The sequence below is a fragment of the Salmo salar genome, chromosome ssa19 (assembly GCF_905237065.1).
Source record: "Salmo salar chromosome ssa19, Ssal_v3.1, whole genome shotgun sequence".
Classification (NCBI taxonomy): domain Eukaryota; kingdom Metazoa; phylum Chordata; class Actinopteri; order Salmoniformes; family Salmonidae; genus Salmo; species Salmo salar.
In genome coordinates, this window is record NC_059460.1 from 67,324,370 (window position 1) to 67,350,286 (window position 25,917).

Below are 25,917 nucleotides of genomic sequence, written 5' to 3' on the forward strand. Positions count from 1 at the left end.
TATCGGACATTCATATTGCTATGTACAGCCTTAACTATGGCTCTTGGAGGATTCTACTTTTTTTTTTATCCGTTTGAATCACTTTCAATGGGGTACCTTTATTTTGAAAGCGAACCGCTGATTCACGGTTATGTTGTTCACAACACAACCCACACGTTTCGGGAACACGGCCTATGGCTGTCTGTGGATGTGGCATTCTGACGACGTGTCTTTACTCAGCAGTTGTCAATTTTGCTGCAGCGGGAACCTTCGCCTTTTATAAGTACTGACTGTTGGTGAGACATCTTTTGAATGAATTCTCTATTGTGTTTCTCTATTTGGCTGCCTCAACGTTAGTCTATTGCTAGCTAGTCAGATCCTAGCCTGCTGTAGCTAGCGTTCTCTATCGACTATAGTAACGTTAGCTAGAAGCGGCCATATTGAAGTAACGTTAGCCGCATATTTTATCGTTCCCCCCAGTTTTCTCGTCATTAAGTAAAGTTGCTGCGGAAATCGAAACATTTGCAGCCTGAATAGATAAAGTGTTAAGTACGAACTGGTCAAGGGGTCACGTGTATTACCGGCTGGCCACATCAAGCCCAGACGATAGTGGAGGTCTATGCCCAGCCTAGCTTGTACTAGTAGCCTACAGCTTGATTTAACGAACATTTTCTAGCTAGACATTTCAGCAGCCACATCAACAGACTAACATGAGAACTTCGTTAGCCAACGTTACACATTTGATTTATGACAGTACTATAGTTAGTTAGTTACGTTAGTTATCATAATGACCCTGTCCAGTTGTACAAAATTGACAGCTTAGCTTCCATTTATGGTAACCCTGGCCGATTTGTGATATCCATGGACGAACTAGCTAGTCGTAGGATAAAGCAGTGGGCACTGAATTGGCACTATTTCTGTAACTACAGCTATCAATTTTTAGCAAAACACCACAAGTAACTATACTGAACAAAAATATAAACGCAACAATTTCAAATACTTTACTGAGTTAGTTCTTATGAGGAAATCAGTCAATTGAAATAAGTAAATTAGGCCCTAATCTATGGATTTCACATGACTGGGAATACAGCTATGCATCTGTTGGTCACAGACATACCTTTAAAAAAAATGGGCCTCAGGTATTTCTATGCATCGATAAAATGCAATTGTGTCTGTAGTTTATTCCTGCCCATACCATTCATAACCCCACTGCCACCATGGTGCACTCTGTTCACAACGTTGACATCAGCAAACTGCTGGCCCACACGTCATACATGTGGTCTGAGGCCGATTGGAGGTATAGCCAAATTCTCGAAAACACGTTGGAGGCGGCTATGGTAGAGAAATGAACATTACATTCTCTGGCAACCGATCTGGTGGACATTACTGCAGTCATGCCAATTGCATGCTCCCTCAACTTGAGACATTTGCGGCTTTGTGTTGTATGATAAAACTGCACATTTTAGTGGCCTTTTATTGTCCCAGCACAAGGGGCACCTGTGTAATGCTCATGCTGTTTAATCATATACTTGATATGCCACTTGTCAGGTGGATTTATTATCTTGGAAAATGAGAAATGCTCATTAACAGGGACGTAAACAAATTTGTGCACAAAATAAGCTGTATGTGCGAATGGAACATTTCTGGGATCTTTTATTTCAGCTCATGAAACATGGGACCAAAACTTTGCATGTTGCATTTTATATTTTTGTTGTGTGTAGTATAGCTGGTTAACTTCAGCGCTTGAGACTGTTGACAGCTATTTTCTACCAATTATCTACAACAACGAGACAATTTGGTTTAGCTTACTCACAAGCAGATGTACACCTGTATATCAGCCTAAAGGATGCCCACTTTATTGTGATTTATAAATAGCTGTGTACTGTCCTCAGGTCACATTGCCATGATGTTGCAGAGGCTGGCCTTGTGTTCCAGTCTACGGTCCAGGAGCCTGCAAGCAAATGTTTGCCCACGCTTTGCCAGGGCAGTGTCCCAAACCAAGTGTAAGTAGCCAACCTCATTCCACCATTCCAAAACACACTGCACTGGTGCACCCCACTACAGATGACACTTGGCACTTAACACACCTCTTTGGCAGTCTCAGACGTTTGTCCATATAATAGCCTAACATATGCTGTTGTCAGACAACCCAAGGTTTACGACGAGAACTGCTGTTCAGTACATTTTGGATAAAGGTATTTTGGGTCATGTTCAGTAGGTATGAAACGGACGCAAACAAGTTAAATATGAGGGTACTATCTGAACTAAGAAACTTTAATTTTAGTTTTTCGTTGCATAATGTTTCGTTACGGTGTGCCCTAATGAACATGACTGGTGTTAAATGAATGTCCTGTTATCTGTTGCAGTCCCTGTCACCCATTCTCCTGGGAAGTCAGCAGCGCACCGCAGTGAGCTCAGACAGGCCAAGCGCATTGTGGTGAAATTGGGCAGTGCTGTGGTGACGCGGGGAGATGAGTGTGGCTTGGCCCTCGGGCGTCTCGCCTCCATTGTGGAGCAGGTGAGGTCACGACCCGGTCATTGATGATATAGGTTGTAATGACCAGGAACTACTAACGAGAACCAGAAATAATGTAGAAATAGAAGACTCCAGAATATTGAAATTCAAGACATGATTATGTGGGTTTTGATTGGCATTGAAGGTATCTTCTAAAATTTAAAGGGAGAAACTCCTGAGGTAATGTTCAGTTATATTTTGGGTGGGTCTTTAGAGAATACTTGTTGAAGATAGAATTAAGTTGATGAATAAGTGGTGTGTAAGAAGAGCTCATTGTTGTGTGTGCCCCTTAGGTGGCCGTGCTGCAGAACCAAGGCAGGGAGATGATGATTGTCACCAGTGGGGCTGTTGCTTTCGGAAGGCAGAGACTGAGACACGAGATCCTGCTATCTCAGAGCGTCAGACAAGCCTTGCACTCTGGACAGAACCAACTCAAAGAAATGGTATACCAAGTCACTTCACAACAGATTGGATGATAATGGACAATCGATCAATAACTATTGGCATATTGGCTTTTACTCATGATTTTTATTTCTCTGCGCTTCAGTCACTTCCAGTTCTGGAGGCCCGGGCGTGTGCAGCTGCTGGACAGAGTGGCTTGATGGCTCTGTATGAAGCTATGTTCACCCAGTACAGCACCTGCACTGCACAGGTACAAACACACTTACAAAAGTATTACTGTATCATTCTTTGCAGATGGAATTGCATAGTGTCTGATTTCACTACATTCATTTATTGTATGCCTTTTCTTAGCCAAAGTTGTATTGACAAATCAAATGTTATTAGTCACATGCGCCGAATACAACAAATGTAGAACTTACAGTGAAATGCTTACTTACGAACCCCTAACCAACAATGCAGTTTTAAAAAATACAGATAAGAATAAGAAATAAAAGTAACAAGTAATTAAAGAGCAGCAGTAAAATAACAATAGTGAGACTATATACAGGGGGGTACCGGTATAGAGTCAATGTGCGGGGGCACCGGTTAGTTAAGGTATTATGTACATGTAGGTAGAGTTATTAAAGTAACTATGCATAGATAACAACAGAAAGTAGCAGTGGGGTAAAAGAGGGGGGGAGGGGGGCAATTCAAATAGTCTGGGTATCCATTTGATTAGATGTTCAGGAGTCTAATGGCTTGGGGGTAGAAGCTGTTTAGAAGCCTCTTGGACCTAGACTTGGCGCTCCGGTACTGCTTGCCGTGCGGTAGCAGAGAGAACAATCTGACTAGGGTGGCTGGAGTATTTGACAATTTTTAGGGCCTTCCCCTGACACCGCCTGGTATATAGGTCTTGGATGGCAGGAAGCTTGGCCCCAGTACATGTTTTTAGAATGACTATATGCCTACGTTAAACCCTCAATCTGAGATCTTTCGTATGCCTCTTCAATAGATCCTGGTGACGAACCTCGACTTCCACGATGAGCAGAAGCGTCGCAACCTGAACAGCACCCTCCACGAGCTGCTGCGCATGAACATAGTGCCCATCATCAACACCAATGACGCAGTTGTACCGCCCCCTGTTCCAAACAGTGACCTTCAGGGGGTAAATGTAGGTATATTGTGAAGGGCATGCTGGGAATGCATAGTGTGGTTGTGATGGTTTATTACATAAGGCATATTTTATTTTACTTTCTCCACCCACACAAATGTTTCATTTTGGTTTAGCATCTGTTTGAAATTAAATGTAATTAGCTTTGATCATTTCTACTTTTATTAGTGCTTCTTCATGCATCTGAGGGGCGAATCCGGACTTCCACTTAGTCCTCCATTGATGCCAATGCAAACCTAAGTGAAAACTTGGCTAATGTGGAAGTTAGGATATGACTTATGTTGAAGTCAGAGCCAATGCTAGTGTAGAGGGGCCTATTGTAGCAAGTTTTATTCAGCAAGCTGCTCTTACTTTAAAATTACATCCTAGGCTAGGGTACACTGCATAGTTATGATACATGGCTACGATGAGCTGTTAGCATGTATTAAATGGGGTCATGCTGTTTTATGTTTTTTTTCTTGCATTTTAGGTAATACACATCAAGGATAACGACAGCTTGGCTGCAAGACTGGCTGTTGAAATGAAAGCAGACCTTCTTATTGCTCTATCTGATGTTGAAGGTATGTAATGCATTTCGAAATGAGCTACGTTGTTCATTTACTCTCAGCTAAAATAAAAATTATTTGCGTTGACCATGTTGTATCCCTCAGGATTGTATGACAGCCCCCCAGGAACAGATGACGCTAAACTCATCGATATCTTCTACCCCGGAGACCAGCAGTCTATCAGATATGGCTCAAAGTCCAAAGTGGGCATTGGGGGCATGGAGGCAAAGGTTAGTGGCAAGCAACCACCATCTACACTCCAGGTGTTAAAATAGTGTGGTTGGCCATTTGAAAGAAGGTTTTATCAATCAATCAATTTCATTTATAAAACCCTTTACATCAGCAGTTATCACAAGTGCCTTTACAGTAACTCGGACTAGGGCCCCAACGTCAAAAGCAAGCAGAAATAAAGAGGCAAGGAAATACGCCCTAAATAGAAGAAACCTAGGGAGGAACCAGGGTCAGAAGGGGGACACACCCTCCACTGGCTACTGGGTATGTCTCATTATAAATGTTTATTACAACCATGTTGTCTCACCCAGGTGAAGTCTGCTCTGTGGGCGCTTCAGGGTGGCACGTCGGTCGTCATTGCCAATGGCACAGACCCCAAAGTCACGGGCCACGTCATCACAGACATAGTGGAGGGAAAGAAAGTGGGCACATTCTTCTCTGAGGTCAAGCCTGCTGGTGAGTCACTGATAGCTTTGTAGAGAAATAAACTCCAACCTACAGTAGATTAGAAGCAGTAGTTACACTCATTAATAAACTACATTATTTGTAAAAATGCAGTTCATTACATTGCAATTCATGAGCATTTATAATAATATATATAACAAATTTATAAACATTTCAAAAAGCATTTATAATGGCTCATGTATGAAAGTGGTTATAAAGAGTCACTGAAACAGTTAAGTTGGTGAGATGCCCCACTCAGGTTCATGTTGTTGTGGGATGTGACACACAGGTCCCACTGTGGAGCAGCAGACAGAAATGGCCAGGCAGGCAGGCAGGACTCTGGCCACTCTTCACCCAGATGAGGTGAGCGTTCCCTTTTTTACCCTTTTCACCCTACAGAGCTGTGCCGAGCTGTACTGACTGGCCTGGTTATAGAGTGCCCATCTGAGCTGATGTGTGATCTATCTCTGCTGTACTTTAGTAATCTTTTTAAGACGTCTGTATTCATTCACACTCAACCAGAGAGGAGAGATAATTTGCCGTCTGGCTGACCTGCTGACAGAGAAGAAGGATGAGATCCTCAGTGCCAACAAGAGAGACATGGAGACTGCAGCATCATCAGGTACTCAATGCAGCTTCATCAGGTCACAATGGCCTCACAAATTAGGATCACACCAGATATTGTTAATATTGCTGACACAAGCTGTCTGTCGATATCAGCAATTGATATAAGGCATAAGAATTTTGGTCTTATATTTTAGTGTGATTTCCCTCTAGGCCGTCTCTCCCAACCCCTGTTGGCAAGGTTGAGTCTGTCCACATCGAAGCTGAACAGCCTAGCCATAGGCCTGCGTCAGATTGCTGTATCATCCAGGGACAGCGTGGGGCAGGTGCTCCGCAGGACCAGAGTTGCCAACAACCTGGAGCTCGAACAGATCACTGTGCCCATCGGGGTCCTGCTGGTCATCTTTGAGTCCCGGCCCGACTGCCTTCCTCAGGTCAGTCACCTGATGGTGGCCATGCTGCTAAACCACAAAGCTCATCCTGGGCCCAATCCCAAATGGACCACTAGACCCTTCACCCTAGGCACTTGTGGAGATCTGAGAGGATTTGATTGGAAAATAAGCAATATGGTGAAACTTTAACATAGCCTATTAGAGGGCAAGGTGAAGCTATTACCATATTGCTTACATTTGTTAAATCCTCTAATTTATTAGTTATCTAAACATTTGTTTTATTTTACCCCCTTTTTCTTTACCCCCTTTTTCTAATTGGTAGTTACGATCTTGTCTCATCGCTGCATGTCCCCTACGGACTTGGGAGAGGCGACGGTCGAGAGACGTGTCTTCCGAAACACAACCCTGCCAAGCCGCACTGCTTCTTGACACACTGCTCGCTTAACCCCGCAGCCAGCCGCACCAATGTGTCGGAGGAAACACCATCCAACTGACAACCGAAGTCAGCTTGCAGGCGCCTGGCCCGCAACAAGCAGTTGCTATACCCGCAATAACATCTGCTAAATATGTGTATGTGACCAATAAAATTTTATTTGATTTAGAGCACGATGACACAAGGAAATCGCGGCCGGCATAACCCTCCCTTAACCCGGACGACGCTGGGCCAATTGTGAGCTGCCCCATGGGTTTCCCGGTCACGGCCAGGCTGTGATACAGCCTGGGATCGAACCCGAGGCTGTAGTGGTGCATCAGTACTGCAAAAGTGCCTTAGACCGCTGCGCCACTCGGGAGGCCTCAAATCCTCACAGATTTTAAGTACACAGGACATATGGTCTAAGGGTTGATTTGAGATTGCACCCTATTGTCTTTTATTTTCAGAGACATGATAGTACTGATGTGACTAAAGTGTCGTATGGACATGTACCGATATGAAATACAGGTGTCAGCTCTGGCTATTGCCAGTGGAAATGCTCTGTTACTGAAGGGGGGAAAAGAAGCGGCCAACACCAACCGTATCTTGCATCAACTGACCCAGGAGGCGCTCTCTCTCCACGGGGTGAAGGATGCTATTCAGCTGGTAAGAGCTTGATCCAAATCAATGGGAAATTTGAGGCAGGAGTTGAGTTTTAGGTTATGCATAACACTTATTAGATACACTTATGTTACAGAGAGGAGAAATCATTTGTGTCAGGGCTGGAGTAAATTCCATTTTAATTCAGTCATTTTAGGAAGTAAACTGAAATTCACTTTTCCCTCAATCCTTCTCTATGAGAAGATAATTGGAATTGACTGAATTAAAATGGAATTGACCCCAGCCCTGTTGTAGGTACATATGATTTTAGTTTGCATCGTAGTAAAGTATGTTATTAACGTGTGTGCTGTAGGTGAGTACCCGTGAGGAGGTGGAGGACCTGTGTAGACTAGATAAGATGATAGACCTGATCATCCCTCGAGGCTCATCCCAGCTGGTCAGAGACATCCAGAGAGCTGCCAAGGGCATCCCTGTGCTGGGACACAGTGAGGGCATCTGCCATGTCTACATCGACTCTGAGGCCTGCATCGAAAAGGCTATTGACATCAGTGAGTGCTTCATTACCCCATTGTTTATAAGCAACAATGTACAATGTGTAGTTTTAAACTTATGGTGAAGCTATCTTGTGGATGTCATGAACTGTCAGTCCTTGTGTCTATGGCACGTGTCAAACTCGTTCCGCGGAAGGCAGAGTGTCTGCCGGTTTTCGCTCCTCCCTTGTACTTGATTGATGAGTTAAGGTCACTGATTGGTAAGAAACTCCCCTCAACTGGTTGTCTAGGTCTTAAAAACCAAAAACCAGCAGACGGCTTTAGTTAACATTAAATTATGAACTCATTCATACACCCAGTCCTCTTAAGTCAGTGGTTCCCAAAGTTTTTATAGTCCCGTACCCCTTCAAACATTCAACCTCCAGATGCGTACCCCATCTAGCACCAGGGTCAGCGCACTCTCAAATGTTGTTTTTTCCGCCATTGTAAGCCTACCACACACACTATACGATACATTTATTAAACATGAGAATGTGAGTGTGAGTTTTTGTCACAACCCGGCTCGTGGGAAGTGACAGAGCTCTTATAGGACCAGGGCACAAATAATAATATAATAATACTTTTTTTCTTTATTTAGCCATCTTACATATAAAACCTTATTATTCACAATTTGAGGAACAAACTCACCACAGGTTAATGAGAAGGGTGTGCTTACAGTTGAAGTCGGAAGTTTACATACAACTTAGCCAAATACATTTTAAACAATTCCTGACATTTAATCCTAGTAAAAATTCCCTGTCTTTGGTCAGTTAGGATCACCACTTTATTTTAAGAATGTGAAATGTCAGAATAATAGTAGAGAGAATGATTTATTTCAGCTATTATTTCTTTCATCACATTCCCAGTGGGTCAGAAGTTTACATGCACTCAATTAGTATTTGGTAGCATTGCCTTTAAATTGTTGAACTTGAGTCAAACGTTTCGAGTAGCCTTCCACAAGCTTCCCACAATAAGTTGGATGAATTTTGGCGCTTTTATTTTAACTTAATATAATACATAAAAATCTATTTAGTCTCAAATAAATAATGCAACATGTTCAATTTGGTTTAAATAATGCAAAAACAGTGTTGGAGAAGAAAGTAAAAGTGCAATATGTGCCATGTAAAAGCTAACGTTTAAGTTCCTTGCTGAGAACATATGAAACCTGGTGGTTCCTTTTAACATGAGTCTTCAATATTCCCAGGTAAGAAGTTTTAGGTTGTAGTTATTATAGGAATTATAGGACTATTTCTCTCTATACCATTTGCATTTCATATACCTTTGACTATTGGATGTTCTTATAGGCACTATAGTATTGCCAGCCTAATCTTGGGAGTTGATAGGCTTGAAGTCATAAACAGCGCTGTGCTTCAAGCATTGCGAAGAGCTGCTGGCAAACGCAGGAAAGTGCTGTTTGAATGAATGCACACGAGCCTGCTGCTGCCTACCACCGCTCAGACTGCTCTGTCAATATCAAGTCATAGACTTAATTATAATAAACACAGCAATACGAGCCTTGGGTCATTAATATGGTCAAATCTGGAAACAATAATTTCGAAAACAAAAAGTTATTTCTTTCAGTGAAATACGGAACCATTCCGTATTTTATCGAATGGGTGGCATCCATAAGTCCAAATATTGTTGTTAGATTGCACAACCTTCAATGTTATGTCATAATTATGTATGAAGGAAAAAGGAAACCGCACACTGCTCTTGATAGTATCACTGATATTTAATAAGCTTACGTATCGTCAGAGCTTTTGTGAATTTTCTGAAAACAGCACCTCTATGTAGACCTAGCCCCACCCACATCCATTCCACGTATGGAAAGGGGTTGGAGGCAAAGGAAAAATAAGTGCTACCAAACATAACAATATGCATTTCACAAACACTTCAAAAGTGTATAAGACGCATTGAATACGTCCATAAAACCACAATGAGGACATAGCAAGTTTTCATGAATCATTGGGTACATCATACGAAAACATCAGAGTAATCTTAAATAGGCACATAATTCATGTTCAAATTCACAACATAACATACATAGGCATTTCATCATTAAGTCCTTTGGGAAATAATGTTTGGAGGGTGAAATCCAAAAACATTCTCTTTTGCTCAGAGTATTGTTAATATCACCTCCCCTGTCTGATATCTTGACTTTCTCTATGCCACAAAATGTAAAAGGTAGAAATGTCATGTTTTAGGTCATTAAAATGTACTGCGACTGGATAATCCCTGTCGTTTCGCCTGATTGAAATTTTATGTTCACTAATTCTCTGTTTGAGAGAGCGGGATGTCTTACCGACATAGCAGCGCCCACATGGACATTTAATAATGTAAATAACATGGGTGGTGGTACACGTAATGATAACATTTATTTGAAACCGTTTTCCTCTGTGGGGGTGGCAGAAATATTCACTGGCTGATTTTCTTTCGTGGCTGGCAGTTGGCATGAACCAGTTTATCGCGTAAATTGCGACCTCTCCTATACACAATAAGTGGTGGATTTTTAAATTCAGCCGGCAAAGCTGGGTCCGATGATAAAATATGCCAGTGTTTCTTGACCACACCTCACACTTTTCGCGAATTCAAAGTATATGTGGTTGTGAACATTACGGAGTGTTCTTTTGCTTTAGCGGGTCTTTTTTGTAACAATTCATCTAGTGTTTTTCCCAATGCCAAATTAAGAGCTTCATCCACACATTGTGGCGAATAGCCTCTTCTTAGAAACATAATGCGCATCTCCGCTGCTTTTTCTAGATAATCATCTGTGGAGTAGCATATACGGCGCACTCTGAACAATTGGCTTCTTGGAAGTCGTCTTTTTAATGGCTCAGGATGGAAGCTGTCCCCGTGTAATAGAGTATTTCTGTCCATTTCTTTTCTATACAGAGTTGTAAACAGGGTTCCATTTGATTTCTCAATCCACATATCGAGGTAATGAACGCGTTGAGTGTCACTTTCAATAGTGAATTTGAGATTGGCCGTTAGGCCGATACGTAAGCTTATTAAATATTAAATATCAGTGATACTATCAAGAGCAGTGTGCGGTTTCCTTTTTCCTTCATCCTGTTTCAATTGTTGCCATGCACCTGCAATAAGATTGCTCAGATGTGCGAGTGCCTTTTGAATTATGTTATAATTATGTAAAATGTCATAATTATCTAAAATTCTGGCAAATTATTTACGGTCTTTGTTAGGAAGAAATGGTCTTCACACAGTTCGCAATGAGCCAGGCGGCCCAAACTGCTGCATATACCCTGACTCTGCTTGCACAGAACGCAAGAGAAGTGACATAATTTCCCTAGTTATTATTGCCTGCTAGCATGAATTTCTTTTAGCTAAATATGCAGGTTTAAAACATTATTTAATTTTGTATTGATTTTAAGAAAGGCAATGATGTTTATGGTTAGGTACATTGGTGCAACGACAGTGCTTTTTTGCGAATGCGCTTGTTAAATCATCACCCGTTTGGCGAAGTAGGCTGTGATTTGATGATAAATTAACAGCCACCGCATTGAATATTTGCAATGCAGGACAAGCTAGTTAAACTAGTAATATCATCAACCATGTGTAGTTAACTAGTGATTGTTAAGATTGTTTTTTTTATAAGATTAATGCTAGCTAGTAACTTACCTTGGCTCCTTGCTTTACTCGCGTAACAGGTGGTCAGCCTGCCACGCAGTTTCCTTGTGGAGTGCAATGTAATCGGCCATCATCGGCGTCCAAAAATGCCGTTTACCGATTGTTATGAAAACTTGAAATCGGCCCTAATTAATCGGTCATGCTGATTAATCGGTCAACCTCTAGACTCCAACATAAGTGTATGTAAACTTCCCACTTCAACTGTAACTCTCCAATGTTGGGTTGTATTGGAGAGAGTCTGTCTTAAATAATTCTGTGCCTGTATTTAGTTTTCATGCTTGTGAGGGCCGAGAATCCACTCTCACATAGGTACGTGATTGCAAAGGGCATCAGTCTTAACAGTGTGATTTGCCAAGGCAGGATACTCTGAGCGCCGCCCAATCCAGAAATCTGGCAGTGGCTTCTGATTTAAATTACATTTTCACAGAACCGCTTGTTGCAATTTTGATGAGGCTCTCTTGATTAGATATCGGTAACTGGACTGGAGGCAGGGCATGAAAGGGAACACGAATCCAGTTGTTTGTGTCGTCCGTTTCGGGAAAGTACTTGCGTAATTGCGCACCCAGCTCAATCGGGTGCTTCGCTATATGACATTTTCTGTAAGCTTGAGTTAATTTGCACACAAAAAAATCATACAATGATGGAAAGACCTGTGTGTTGTCCTTGTTAATGCAGACAGAAAAGAGCTCCAACTTCTTAAACACAGCCTCAATTTTGTCCCGCACATTGAATATAGTTGCGGAGAGTCCCTGTAATCCTAGATTCAGATCGTTCAGCGAGAACAAACACCACCTAGATAGGCCAGTCGTGTGAGAAACTCCCTTGGCAGCAAGAGCCTCTCGGTGGATGCTTCAGTGGCACCGGGAGCAACTGCTTGCACGCTCGTTACCACTCCACTATGTCTTCCTGTCATGGCTTTTGCGCCATCAGTATAGATACCAACACATCTTGATCACAAGTCCATTTGATGGCCCAAAGCTGTCCAGTACTTTAAAAATATCCTCATGTTGTCCTCGTTTACAGAAGAGGATGTCATCCTTAATTGACCTCCCATAAACGTAACGGACATATGCCAGGAGCTGTGCCAGGCCCGCCACGTCTGACTCATCCAGCTGTAACGCATATAATTCACTGGCTTGTATGCAAAGCAGTAATTGTTTCAAAACATCTCCCGCCGTGTCACTGATGCATCAGGAAACAGTGTTGTTTGAGGAAGCCATTGTCTGTATAGTTTTTTTGGCCTTTTGTCCCAGCCATATCCGCAGCAGCAGGAAGAATTAAATCCTCTACGATAGTATGGGGCTTGCCTGTCCTAGCCACTCGGTAGCTCACCATATAAGATGCTTCTAGCCCCTTCTTTTTAATGGTCTGTTGCTTTTATACATGTCTTACTACTCGAAAGTTGTCTTTATTCTCACTCAAACTCCCGTTGCTTATTTTTCAAATTGTCATGTTTCATTTCTAAATGTCTGAGCAAAAGTTCAGGTTTCCTGCTGAAGAGTTATGATTAATGTGATTGGATGTTAATTATTTGACTAGGCTACTTGTATTTGACATTGTTGTTATTTCGCTCTACACTAGGTGGTTTTAATAAAATCTTTGGCAGTGAAACAAGGCTAATCAGGTGAGGGGGGGGAACTCACCCAAATGTATAGCCCCGTTGGAAAATATAAATGTACTGTTTGAAAATGTGAAAGAAAAAAAAAAGTTTTTTTTATGTGCATCACATTTTTATTTGGCGTACCCCCTACGGCATTACGCGTACTGCTGGGAATACCTGCTCTAAGTGAACGGTAGTCTAATAAATGTTCTCTCTGCAGTCAAAGACTCTAAATGTGACTACCCTGCGGCCTGCAATGCCATGGAGACCCTACTCCTCCACAGAGATCTACTGAGGACACCTCTGTTTGACCAGATTATAGACATGCTTAGAGTGGAACAGGTGAGACGTGCATACACACCCACCATCTCTCCATGTAGACGATACACATACTCATACTGAGACTTGTTCAGTAACTTATACAGATGACAGACATTACACAACCCAGAGCATTAATGCACTATATAGAGACATCATTTATAAAGGGAGAGACCAGGCCAACACTCTGTTAGACCTTTTTGGTGTTGTCATCCAAAGCATTGTCATCTCTAAAGCAGCCATTCATAAACTTACCGGAGAACCCCACAGCAGAATAGTTAATAATTCCAACAATAACTTATTCATGTAGTACCTTGCCACCCTATCTGACCAATTGTAATGGGGGAAGGCTTACTGTCTTTTTTATTTAACCCTTTCACACGTACCATCACATGGGGTGTGATCATTCTACAGTGGTCCCTGAAGCGTATGATCACACCCCTTGTGATTAGAACACTCATTTAGAACGCTCATTTAGAACGCCATAGTTTCGAATGACGCAACAATTAGCATTTGAGCTGGCCACACTTTTTTTCAGAAACTATTTACACAAACACAGTCCTTACAAAGTTATGTCCAGAATGTTAGCAGTTTATTTTTGGATGCAATGTTCAGATATTCACAGAACTGTATATATAGCACAACACGATCATCCTAACCGGAAAAATGTAGGCTACATTTGTCCTAGCGCTAACTGAGGAAAGATTGACCCAACACAAGCAGTCATATTTTCTAACTCTCGGCTGACATAAACTGCAATATGAATTAGCTAATAGCAATTACTATGTATAATTAATCACATCACGGGTGAGCTCACCATTGATCGAAATAATTAGGTAAAACACTTTCTAGAAATTGAAAGTAATCCGTCGATTAGTTTCAGCGCGCAGCCATGCATTTTGTTCCTCACAGAAACCAAAGATGATAAGAGAAGACAAGATGAGTTTGGTCTGTTTATAGTATGCATGTTGAAGGGGTGTGTCATCTACTGTCGTTCACATCCCACCATTCATTTCCAGAAGTCCTCAAAAAATGAGTGAACTCCTACTCACCTCATTTTGTTATAACATCTTAGGTCAAACAGATGATTTCTTGAAACCCAGAATGCATTGTATGTCAACAAACATGGCTCCATACACATAGCTGGAATTAGCTTAGCTCATCATAATCAGTACAACCTTCAAAACATTATTTTACACACATACTATGTGCCCATTACAATTTATGCAAAAATCGGAACGCATGAGTTATCACCGGTAATTGAAAAACGTGAATAAAATAGTAAATATATCAATAATACCACACAACACTTTCTGATAGTGATTTATTGATACAAATGGTGCGTGCAGGCAGTCAATCACGGTAACCTCTCACTCCCACTCTGAGCCATTCAGTGTTGTTGTTTTATGTAACAATCACATTCTGGAATGGAGAGAACGTTCGAACATCACGTGCATAAAAAAACTCACGCTGGGGCGACCGTTAGAGATATTTGGAACTCACACGTGAAAGGGTTAAATCAGTGAAGCATCTACCTGGTCAGTTTAATGAGATATTGGTAAAAAGTATTCTAATGTTGAGATACTGTATGTGCACATCCTTCTTTGATTTGAAATGTTATGTCCCTTTAACTACACAGTAGAGATATGTGTACATGGTCAAATACAGTCATCATTGAAAATGTAATGTCTTGTGTCATCCCACAGGTCAAGATCCATGCTGGCCCCAGGTTTGCCTCCTACCTGACCTTTAGCCCGTCTGAGGTGAAGTCTCTGAGGACAGAGTACGGGGACCTGGAGTGCTGCATTGAGGTGGTGGATAGTATGCAGGACGCCGTGGACCACATCCACAAATACGGCAGCTCCCACACAGATGTTATTGTTACAGATAACGGTGAGCAAATCCTGCAACGCACATGCACACATGTATATACACACACAGTTTTCAATGAGTTCTGTAGCACTGCATGTCAACGTTCCAATGTTGTCCTGTCCTAGTGTATAGGCCTACCATGCATTTATTTACAACAAATGCCTTTATGTTTACACTATAGGGTCCCAAAAAAATAACGTTGATGTCAAATTATTTAAAATACAGTAACTGCTTCCTAGAAATATATATATTGTAATGTTTTTCTGCACAGAGAAGACAGCTGAACAGTTCATGCAGCAGGTGGACAGTGCCTGTGTTTTCTGGAACGCTAGCTCTCGCTTTGCTGATGGATACAGATTTGGTCTTGGTGAGTACAAATAATTTTATCATACAAAAACATAACCGTAAATCTAATTATAAATGCTTTTTAAAAAAATTATAAATGTTGTATACTTATGAATTGTAATGCTTAGTTTGTTATAATGCTTATAAATGTGTATTCATGTTGAGTACAGTATTTAATTATATTCGTTTATTAATTCATATTCATGATAAACAGTTATTATAAAGTGTGTCTAGTCCAGCACATACTGATCCGTATTGTGGTGTTGCAGGTGCGGAGGTTGGCATCAGCACAGCTCGGATCCATGCGAGGGGCCCAGTGGGTCTGGAGGGGCTGCTGACCACCAAGTGGGTCCTCCGGGGTGAGGGGCACACAGTGGCAGAGTTCTCAGAGGCGGGCAGTATGAAGTACCTTCATGAGAACATCCCTGTTCCTCAGAGATTCCCCAGCTAGGAACCACAGTCAGTCATAGAACCCTCCAATACAGGAACTGTCATGTAAAGTGGGAAGTGAGAACCTTAAAGTTCATTTTTATTAGTAGTGCTTAAATTGCAACCTTATATATGGATCTGTATGTGACTGTGGAGGTCAACAAACCACATACATGAAAGCAGCAGGAGGCTGTTTTGTATCTGCTACAGTATCGGAGCGTGTAAAGCATTAAGATGACTTGGAAATGAATGAAGAGGTGGTGAACGGTTGCACAGGAAAGCGAATGGTCAAAGTATACGTGTGTGTGTACGCTATATATACAGAAGTATGTGGAGACCTGTTCAAATGAGTGGATTCAGCTGTTTCACCCATACCCGTTGCTGACAGGTGTATAAAATCGAGCACACAGCCATGCAATCTCCATAGGCCAACATTGGCAGTAGAATGGCCTTACTGAAGAGCTCAGTGACTTTCAACGTGGCACCGTCATAGGATACCACCTTTCCAACAAGTTAGTTCATCAACTTTCTGCCTTGCTAGAGCAATGTAAGTGCTGTCATTGTGAAGTGGAAACTTCTAGGAGCAACAACGGCTCAACCGTGAAGTGGTAGGCCTCACGTAAAAATCGTCTGTCCTCGGTTGCAACATTCCCTACCGAGTTCCAAACTGGCTCTTGAAGCAATGTCTGCACAAGCACTGTTCGTGGTAATTGGCCCAGTGTGGTCCAGGTTAGGAGAGGGTTTGGTAGGCTGGGATTTCGCTGTCCCATCGCGCTCTAGCGACTCCTATGGTGGGCCAGGTGCATGCACGCTGACACGGTCGCCAGGTGTACGGTGTTTCCACCGACACATTGGTGTGGCTGGCTTCCGGGTAAAGCGGGCATTGTGTCAAGAAGCAGCGTGGCTTGGCTGGGTCGTGTTTCGGAGGACGCAGGGCTCTCGACCTTCGCCTCTCCCGAGTTGCAGCGATGGGACAACACTATAACTAACAATTGGATACCACGAAATTGGTGAGAATTTTTATGTCTTGCGGGCCGGATTCAAGTTCCGGGGGGAACCAGAATACGCACCCCCCGTTAGACGATACTGTGCTTCCAACTTTGTGGCAACAGTTTGAGGAAGGCCCTTTTCTGTTTCAGCATGACAATGCCCCCTTGCACAAAACCAGGTCCATACAGAAATGGTTTGTTGAGATCGGTGTGGAAGAACTTGACTGGCTTACACAGAGCCCTGAACTCAACCCCATCGAACACCTTTTGGGATGAATTGGAACGCAGACTGGGAGCCAGGCCTAATCGCCCAACATCAGTGCCCCGACCTCCCTAATGCTATTGTGGCTGAATTGAAGCAAATCCCTGCAGCAATGTTCCAACATCTAGTGGAAAGCCTTCCCAGAAGAGTGGAGGCAGTTACAGTAGCAAAGGGGGGACCAACTCCATATTTATGCCCATGTTCAACGAGCAGTTTTCCACATACTTTTGGTCATGTAGTGTGTGTGTGAAAATATACACACAGTTGAAGTCGGAAGTTTACATACACCTTAGCCCAATACATTTAAACTCAGCTTTTCACAATTCCTGAATTTTTAATCCTGTCTTAGGTCAGTTAGGATCACCACCTTTATTTTAAGAATGTGACATGTCAGAATAATAGTAGAGAGAAGGATTTATTTCTTCACATTCCCAGTGGGTCAGAAGTTTATATACACTCAATTTGTATTTGGTAGCATTGCCTTTAAATTGTTTAACTTGGGTCAAACGTTTCGGGCAGCCTTCCACAAGCTTCCCACAATAAGTTGAGTGAATTTTGACCCATTCCTCCTGACAGAGCTGGTGTAACTGAGTCAGGTTTGTAGGCCTCCTTGCTCGCACACACTTTTTCAGTTCTGCCCACACATTTTCTATAGGATTGAGGTCAGGGCTTTGTGATGGCCACTCCAATACCTTGACTTTGTTGTCCTTAAGCCATTTTTCCACAACTTTGGAAGTATGCTTGGGGTCATTGTCCATTTGGAAGACCCATTTGCGACCAAGCTTTAACTTCCTGGCTGATGTCTTAAGATATCCACATCATTTTGCTCCCTCATGATTCCATCTATTTTGTGAAGTGCACCAGTCCCTCCTGCAGCAAAGCACCCCCACAACATGATGCAGCCACCCCCGTTGCTTCACGGTTGGGATGGTGTTCTTCGGCTTGCAAGCATCCCCCTTTTTCCTCCAAACATAAGGATGGTCATTATGGCCAAGCAGTTCTGTTTTTGTTTCATCAGACCAGAGGACATTTCTCCAAAAAGTACAATCTTTGTCCCCATGTGCAGTTGCAAACCGTAGTCTGGCTTTTTTTTATGGCGGTTTTGGAGCAGTGGCTTCTTCCTTGCTGAGTGGCCTTTCAGTTTATGTCGACATAGGACTCGTTTTACTGTGGATTTAGATTATTTTGTACCCGTTTCCTCCAGCATCTTCACAAGGTCCTTTGCTGTTGTTCTGGGATTGATTTGCACTTTTCGCACCAAAGTACGTTCATCTCTAGGAGACAGAATGCGTCTCCTTCCTGAGCGGTATGACGGCTGCGTGGTCCCATGGTGTTTATACTTGCGTACTATGGTTTACAGATGAACGTGGTACTTTCAGGCGTTTGGATATTGCTCCCAAGGATGAACCATGATTTCTTTTGATTTTCCCATGATGTCAAGCAAAGAGGAACTGAGTTTGAAGGTAGACATTGAAATACATCCAATTATGTAAATTAACCTATCAGGAGCTTCTAAAGTCATGACATAATTGTCTGGAATTTTCCAAGCTGTTTAGGCGCAGTCAACTTAGTGTATGTAAACTTCTGACCCACTGGAATTGTGATACTGTGAATTATAAGTGAAATAATCTGTCTGTAAACAATTGTTGGAAAAATGACTTGTTATGCACAAAGTAGATGTCCTAACCGACTTGCCAAAACTATAGTTTGTTAACAAGAAATTTGTGGAGTGGTTGATGACTTCAACCTAAGTGTATGTAAACTTCCAACTTGAACTTTACATGCATGCATACAGTACCAGTCAAAAGTTTGGACAGACCTAATAATTCCTTATTTTTACTTTTTTCTACATTGTATAATAGGGAAGACCTCAAAACTAACACATATGGAATCATGTAGTAATAAAAAAATTGAAATATATTTTAGATTCTTCAAAGTTGCCACCCTTTGCCTTGATGTCAGCTTTGCATACTCATGGCATTCTTTCAACCAGCTTCATGAGGAATGCTTTTCCAACAGTCTTGAAGGAGTTCCCACATATGCTGAGCACATGTTGGCTGCTTTTCCTTTACTCTGCTGTCTAACTCCTCCCAAACCATCTCAATTGGGTTGAAGTTGGGTGATTGTGGAGGTCAGGTCATCTGATGCAGCACTCCATCACTCTCCTTCTTGGTCAAATAGCCCTTACAGAGCCTGGAGGTGTGTTTGGTCATTGTCCTGTTGAAAAACAAATTATATTCCCACTAAGCGCAAACCAGATGGGATGGCATATTGCTGCAAAATGCTGTGGTAGCCATGCTGGTTAAGTGTGCCTCAATTTCTAAATAAATCACTGACTGTGTCACCAGCAAAGCACCATCACACATCCTCTTCCATGCTTCATGGTGGGAACCACACATACGTTCACCTACTCTGTGTCTCACAGAGACGGTGGTTGGAACCAAAAACCTCATTTGTACTAATCAGACCAAAGGACAGATTTCCACCGGTCTAATGTCCATTGCATGTTTCTCGGCCCAAGCAAGTCTCTTCTTCTTATTGGTGTCCTTTTAGTAGGGGTTTCTTTGCAGAAATTCAACCATGAAGTCCTGATTCATGCCGTCTCCTCTGAACAGTTTATGTTGATGTGTCTGTTATTACAATTCTGTGAGGCATTTATTTGGGCTGCAATTTCTGAGGCTGGTAACTCGAAGGAACTTATCCTCTCCAGCAGAGGTAACTCTGGGTCTTCCTTTCCTGTTGCAGTCCTCATGAGAGACAGTTTCATCAAAGCACTTGATGGTTTTTATGATTGCACTTTTTATTTATAATTATTTATTTTTTTTACCTTTATTTAACTAGGCAAGTCAGTTAAGAACAAATTCATATTTACAATGACGGCCTGCCCCGGCCAAACCCGGACGACGCGGGGCCAATTGTTCGCTGCCCTATGGGACTCCCAATCACGACCGGATGTGATACAGCCTGGATTTGAACCAGGGACTGTAGTTGGACTGCAGAGTAAAGGAAAGCAGCCAACAAGTGCTCAGCATATGTGGGAACTCATTCAAGACTGTTGGAAAAGCATTCCTCAATGAAGCTGGTTGAGAGAATGCCAAGAGTGTGCAAAGCTGTCATCAAGGCAAATGGTGGCTACCTTGAATAATCTAAACTATAATATATTTTGATTTGTTTAACACTTTTTTTTTTTGGTTACTACATGATTCAGTATGTGTTATTTCATAGTTTTGATGTCTTCACAAAATAGTAAAAATAAAAAAAATCCCTTCCAACGAGTAGGTGTGTCCAATCTTTTAACTGGTACTGTATGTGTATGTGAAAACACATTTATCTCAACAAAAATATAAACACAATGATTTTACTGAATTACAGTTCATATAAGGAAATCAGTCAATTGAAATAAATAAATTTGGCCCTAATCTATGGATTTCACATGACTGGGATGGGGTGGCGCCATGGATGTGCCTGGGAGGGCATAGGCCCACCCACTGGGGAGCCAGGCCCAGCCTATCAGAATTTTTATTTATTTTTTCTCCACAAAGGGGCTTTAGTACAGACAAATACTCCTCAGTTTCATCAGCTGTCCAGGTGGCTGGTCTCAGACGATCCCGGATGTGGAGGTCCTAGGCTGGCGTGGTTCCACGTGGTGTGCAGTTGTGAGGCCGGTTGTACGTAGTGCCAAATTCTCTAAAACGATTTTGGAGTCGGCGTATAGTAGAGAAATTAACATTCAATTCTCTGGCAACAGCTCTGATGGACATTCCTGCAGTCAGCATGCCAATTGCACATTCCCTCAACTTGAGACATCTGTAGCGTTGGCCTTATTTTCCCCGGCACAAGGTGCGGTGCACCTGTGTAATGATCATGCTGTTTAATCAGCTTCTTCATCTGCCTCACCTGTCAGGAGGATGGATTATATTGTCAAGGGTGTAACGCTCGCTAACAGGGATGTAAACAAATTTGTGCACAATTTGAGAGAATCTTTTTGTGTGTATAGAACATTTCTGGGAGTTTTTATTTCAGCTCATGAAACATGGGACCAACACTTTACATGCCGTGTTTTATATTTTTGTTCAGTGTATATATACACATCCATTCGTTGTGTGTGTCTGACAATCCCCTGCACTAGGTCTCGGCAGTAGGTTTTGTATAGTGACCACAGAGGTTGGACGTTTTGTGCAATTTATGCCTCCCCCCTCCACTCAAATGTTTATGGTAAAATTATTTGTAATCATGATTGGTATCTGGCCCTTGATTGATTTTGACAAAAAAAAATTATATAAACTTTTTCCCCCTTCTGTTTTTCATGTTTATGGTCACGTGTTTGGTGTCAGTACAGGTCCATAGTGAGAGTTTGTTATCTTTGGTTCCTCATGCCACAAATCTTTGAATAATAAATCTGATGTACAGTTTGGTACTTGACGTTCTCAATCATGTTTGTTTCACAATCACAGTTGGAAAAAATATTTTTGTACCCCTTTATTTGTTTTTTTGTTGATATGATTAATTATTGTGATTGATATCTGATTGCTCAAACTTGATTTACTTCTAGTGAACGTCAAAAACACCAACATTGAATTGCCTCACACTTCAAACATCAACTGGTAAGATTTTTGTTATATTCCAAACAGTGCTACATTGACAAGTTAACAAAGTTACTTTGTCATAGACACATGAAGTTCACTTGTTTCGATATAGGTCAGAATAATGTAAAAAAAAAAAAAAAAAACACCTCAATTTAAGCAGGCTCAGTTGGAAGAAATTGCAACTGTCTTTGCTGCTGCATGCTGCATTAGTGACACAATGAAATATACTGTCCCTGCAGTCCACTGGTTTATTATTCAATGTGAGGGGATGGTATGTATAAATTGACTTATGTCTGCATAAAGCCCTTTAAATGTTCTTGTATACAAATCTACACCAGGATTCCAATCCAATGCTTGCTTTCTTCAGCCCAGCCATATTCTCAGTAAGTGGTCTAATTACTGAAGGACAATCTCATTATTCCCTGATATCAACCATATTCTGAGATTGACTCATGTTGGCATCCCCTCTACATATGTATAGACTTCTGCAGGCTGTCAGACAGATCTAGCCTGGCTAGACAGAGCGATCTAGAGCCAGCTTTATTGGTTGTTTTGCTTCAGCTCTGTGACGCGACGCACTGAGCCGATGGTGGAGCTCATGCTGCCCCAGTCGCTGTGCTTGTTGTACTCGCCAGGGCGCAGGAAGTACTGATGGCCCCTGTAGTTTGGGTGCTCGTGGAGGATCCAGTAGCCCTCCATAACATTGCAGGAGGAAATGTCTCTCCGGTGGAAGCGGTCCTGCAGGTTGGGGCAGTCGTCGCTCAGCTCCATCATCTTTCCCCCAAAGTCTGATCTCTCAAAGATCTTCATCCTGTAGTTTCCGTTGTACTGTGCGAGGAGAAAATGTATTCACTTCATAGAACTGAAATAATGTTTTTTCAATGTGACTTTTAGGCCTGAACTTTGTATGAAGGCTTGGAAAGTTTGGGAAACTTTACATGAACTCCCTAGCTACACAGAATATTGTCATAACAATTAACAGCTGTTGTAAACTGTCATGACAGCTGATGTAAGCTTATGGGAATCTTGAATCTGAGAACATCTGACAGCTTCCACCTGAAAGACATCTCCTGCAATGTTATGGAGGGCTAACAAAACAACTGTTGTTTTGGTCAATTGGCAAGGCATACCTCCTACAAACATTCCTAAATAGTGGTTTGTGTCAAGTCAATTGCCTATTACCATGTAAAACTTATACCAGCTGTTATAAATGTTTACAAAGGTAAAACAGATTCAAGAGCATTTGTTTGTGTTATGTTGTGTCATGACGGTCAAGATATAGCCGTTCTCACAGCTGGGATTATGCGACAGGAGCGGATGCAGTCGTTGAAGCCGGACCAGCGATGGTGGTCAGGGTACTTCCCCCTTGTCAGCATGTACTGGTACCCAGAAAAGTTAGGCTTCTCATAGGCCATCCAGCACCCACTGTCCACCCGAATGGAGTTACATCGGGAGAAGTGGGAGTGCATGTCAGCGCAGTCACCACTGCACTCATAGTGGCGTCCCTCAAAATTCCTGCCCTCGTAGAAGATGATCTGAACAGAGAGCTTCTAAAGTTAATGGGAATACAGGCAGAAGCACATCTCTACATTTTAATCAACCTAGCTTAGAACCTTTCTGGGTGAAAAACACCGCTGTGTTTGGGTTTACACATGAAATTGACTCTGCAAATATATTTGAGAATGGCACAAAGGATAGGAGAACACCTATTTTCCTAGCCTTGGTCCCAGCTCTGAATGTGCTGTCTCACCAACACCTATCGTCATTGTCATGCCAAACAACGGCCATAGGAGTTGGTTATACAGCACAATCAGATCTAGAACCAGGCAAAAAAATATCTGGGATCATACTACAATTATGATTTCAGACAAAACTCATGACTAAATCTGAAATGGAACGGCAATAGACTTGAAAAGGCGGTCTGTAATGTTTTTTTTCTTTGGAAAATGATATGTTCTGCTTACCTTACCCATCATGACTGTGGAGGTCAACAGGACAGGCCTGTCCTCATCCCAGAGCCTTTTATGTGTCAGAGAAAAAGGATAGAGCATTGTTATTAAAATCAGGTGAGTTATCATGTCAGCACAAACTGTTCTATCTGCCCCTATGACACTGAGCACATGTCAACCTCATGCTCCCTTTAGATTAACTGTATTTGCATAACAATGGAATTCAGACTATTTACTAGGTCCGGACAATAGAGTTGCACACTTGGTGTTTGGTCCCGAGGAAAACATTGCTCAGAACAGGTTTGAAAAAGGTTAGTTGGAAAACTGGACTTCACAAACATCCCCGTCTGCCCCCCACCTGTTTTACTCTCACAGCCATATTTTTAAAAATAATTCTTAATGATGGGCTCGGATGTATAATAATCTTTGTTCAAGTAAACAGTTTTCAGGTTCCGTCTTGGAATATCCTCATATACTGCATTTACATATTTCTGTTACTGTACATATACAATAAACCATTATGGGTTCTTCCTCTTTGTGGAAAATGTAATAATTGAACTTGAATCTCGGGACTCTATTGATTTAGAACGTCAAACAAAAGTAGAGACAGAGTACTATATTTTATCCATACTGTAATATGTTTATTATAGTCCTAAAGTGCATTCCCACTTTAGGAGACGGGGTGCAATAGGCCTTTTCCATCTTTGTAATAATTCCAGTCTTCTATGGTGTTCACGCTCAGCTCGCTCTGTCGCTCCTAAAAACGGCGGGTGGTTTGCTGCAAATCTATTGTCAGAAATGTCAGCGGGTAGGTCCTACACATTAGTGGAATATTTCGGGGGCGATGACGGCTACCGCTGTGGTTATTGTAAAAATTAGAAGGGGAACTTCTCTCATTGTAGGTGTTGATTTGTAAAATTGCTGGGTCAACTTTATTTTACTGTCCTTCGTGAAGGCCTCGTCGTTGACAGCTGGCTAGTTAGCTTACTAACTCTTAGCGGACTCTTTGCTAGTGGAAAATGGCTGGCTATCTAATGTTAGCTAGCCATCACATAATTTTAGCTAGACACATAGCTAACCTTACGTAGTTGAAATATTTGGCAAGTTATTTGACACATGGTTTACAACTTCATAGTTAAACATATTGTTAACGTTAGCTAGTCAAGCACACCAAGTTAACCTTATTAGTTAGCTAACGCCGGTAGCACCCCCCAAAAATGTAAATCATTCTTCTACCTGTGTTACCACCGCAGATGGAACAATGAGCCAGATATTTCACCAGATGTTAAACTCTTAAGCATCCATTTGGCGTTTTCGCTTACAACTGAATATGATGGTGCGAGGAATCACAGTGGCCTGCAGTGGGAGAAGATGGCGCAAGATGGATTATGGCTGACATTCTGCAAATTTTCTAATTTATGAAACATTTGATCTCCATACAGTTTTCTGTTCTCTAAACTATAATCTGTAACAGAGTGGACTGCATTTTGTAGACATTACCCTTTGCTAAAGTTCTGTACATTTCGCTGTTTAGGAGTGCAAGGGCGAATCGAGTTGCTGCACAAGGCACTTCAGAGTAGGTGTTCCCTAATGGAAATATGCAAATAAATGCTAGAACGTGCTGATAGGATGTCACTACCTCATGCTTCCTCTGCCCACCTTGTTTATTCTGCCCACTATAATTAATTTACTCCCATTGGAAACGACAGGCTCTGATCTATCTTGGGCTAGTTGTAAAAATCTTTGGTACCACTGTGGTGACTTGGCAGCCAAGTTGGCTACTTTGACAGCGGACCTTCAAAGTATAGCCTTTCCGTTAGTTAGGCCTATGTGAAATCAATGTCTGTTTACATAGGGACTGGGACTTCCCCAGCGTAAAAATGTTTATAAAAATGTCACTGCATCAAGCTAGCTAATGGCAGAGCCAATATACACGCAAGTATGTGGACAACCCTTAAAATTAGTGGGTTCGGCTATTTCAGCCACACCTTTTGCTGAAAGGTGTGTTAAATCGAGCAGATAGCCATGCAATCTCCATAGACAAGCATTGGCAGTAGAATGGCCTTACTGAAGAGCTCAGTGACTTTCAATGTGGCACCATCATAGGATGCCACCTTTCCAACAAGTCAGTTTGTAA

The 25,917-nt window shown here is 42.0% G+C and overlaps 2 protein-coding genes across 5 annotated transcripts; one reads left to right on the forward strand and one right to left on the reverse strand.

The window, feature by feature from the left end:
- Window positions 1-21,974, forward strand: p5cs (Delta-1-pyrroline-5-carboxylate synthetase). 2 transcript variants are annotated; one of them, NM_001173831.1, is given in 19 exon segments: window positions 186-275; window positions 1,872-1,982; window positions 2,346-2,497; window positions 2,788-2,937; window positions 3,042-3,146; window positions 3,888-4,046; window positions 4,516-4,606; window positions 4,697-4,821; window positions 5,134-5,278; window positions 5,556-5,629; window positions 5,789-5,888; window positions 6,044-6,264; window positions 7,163-7,300; window positions 7,608-7,803; window positions 13,251-13,372; window positions 15,055-15,241; window positions 15,492-15,587; window positions 15,835-16,072; window positions 21,798-21,974. In NM_001173831.1, coding segments are annotated over 17 exon segments (2,343 nt in total). In that variant the 5' UTR covers window positions 186-275; window positions 1,872-1,882; the 3' UTR covers window positions 16,017-16,072; window positions 21,798-21,974.
- Window positions 21,710-25,110, reverse strand: LOC106579425 (gamma-crystallin S-1). Of its 3 annotated transcripts, XM_014159328.2 has the most exons (4): window positions 25,017-25,110; window positions 23,796-23,850; window positions 23,124-23,366; window positions 21,710-22,659 (listed from the first exon to the last, which is right to left on the reverse strand). In XM_014159328.2, exons 2-4 carry the CDS (start codon window positions 23,805-23,807, stop codon window positions 22,372-22,374), a joined length of 543 nt encoding a protein of 180 aa, XP_014014803.1. In that variant the 5' UTR covers window positions 23,808-23,850; window positions 25,017-25,110; the 3' UTR covers window positions 21,710-22,371. The 3 variants fall into 3 exon arrangements, with proteins under 3 accessions (XP_014014803.1, XP_045558580.1, XP_045558579.1); XM_045702624.1 differs by lacking the exon at window positions 25,017-25,110 and having other exon boundaries at window positions 23,801-23,850; XM_045702623.1 differs by lacking the exon at window positions 25,017-25,110 and having other exon boundaries at window positions 23,124-23,381; window positions 23,796-23,819.
- Between the last annotated feature and the right edge of the window lie 807 nt (window positions 25,111-25,917).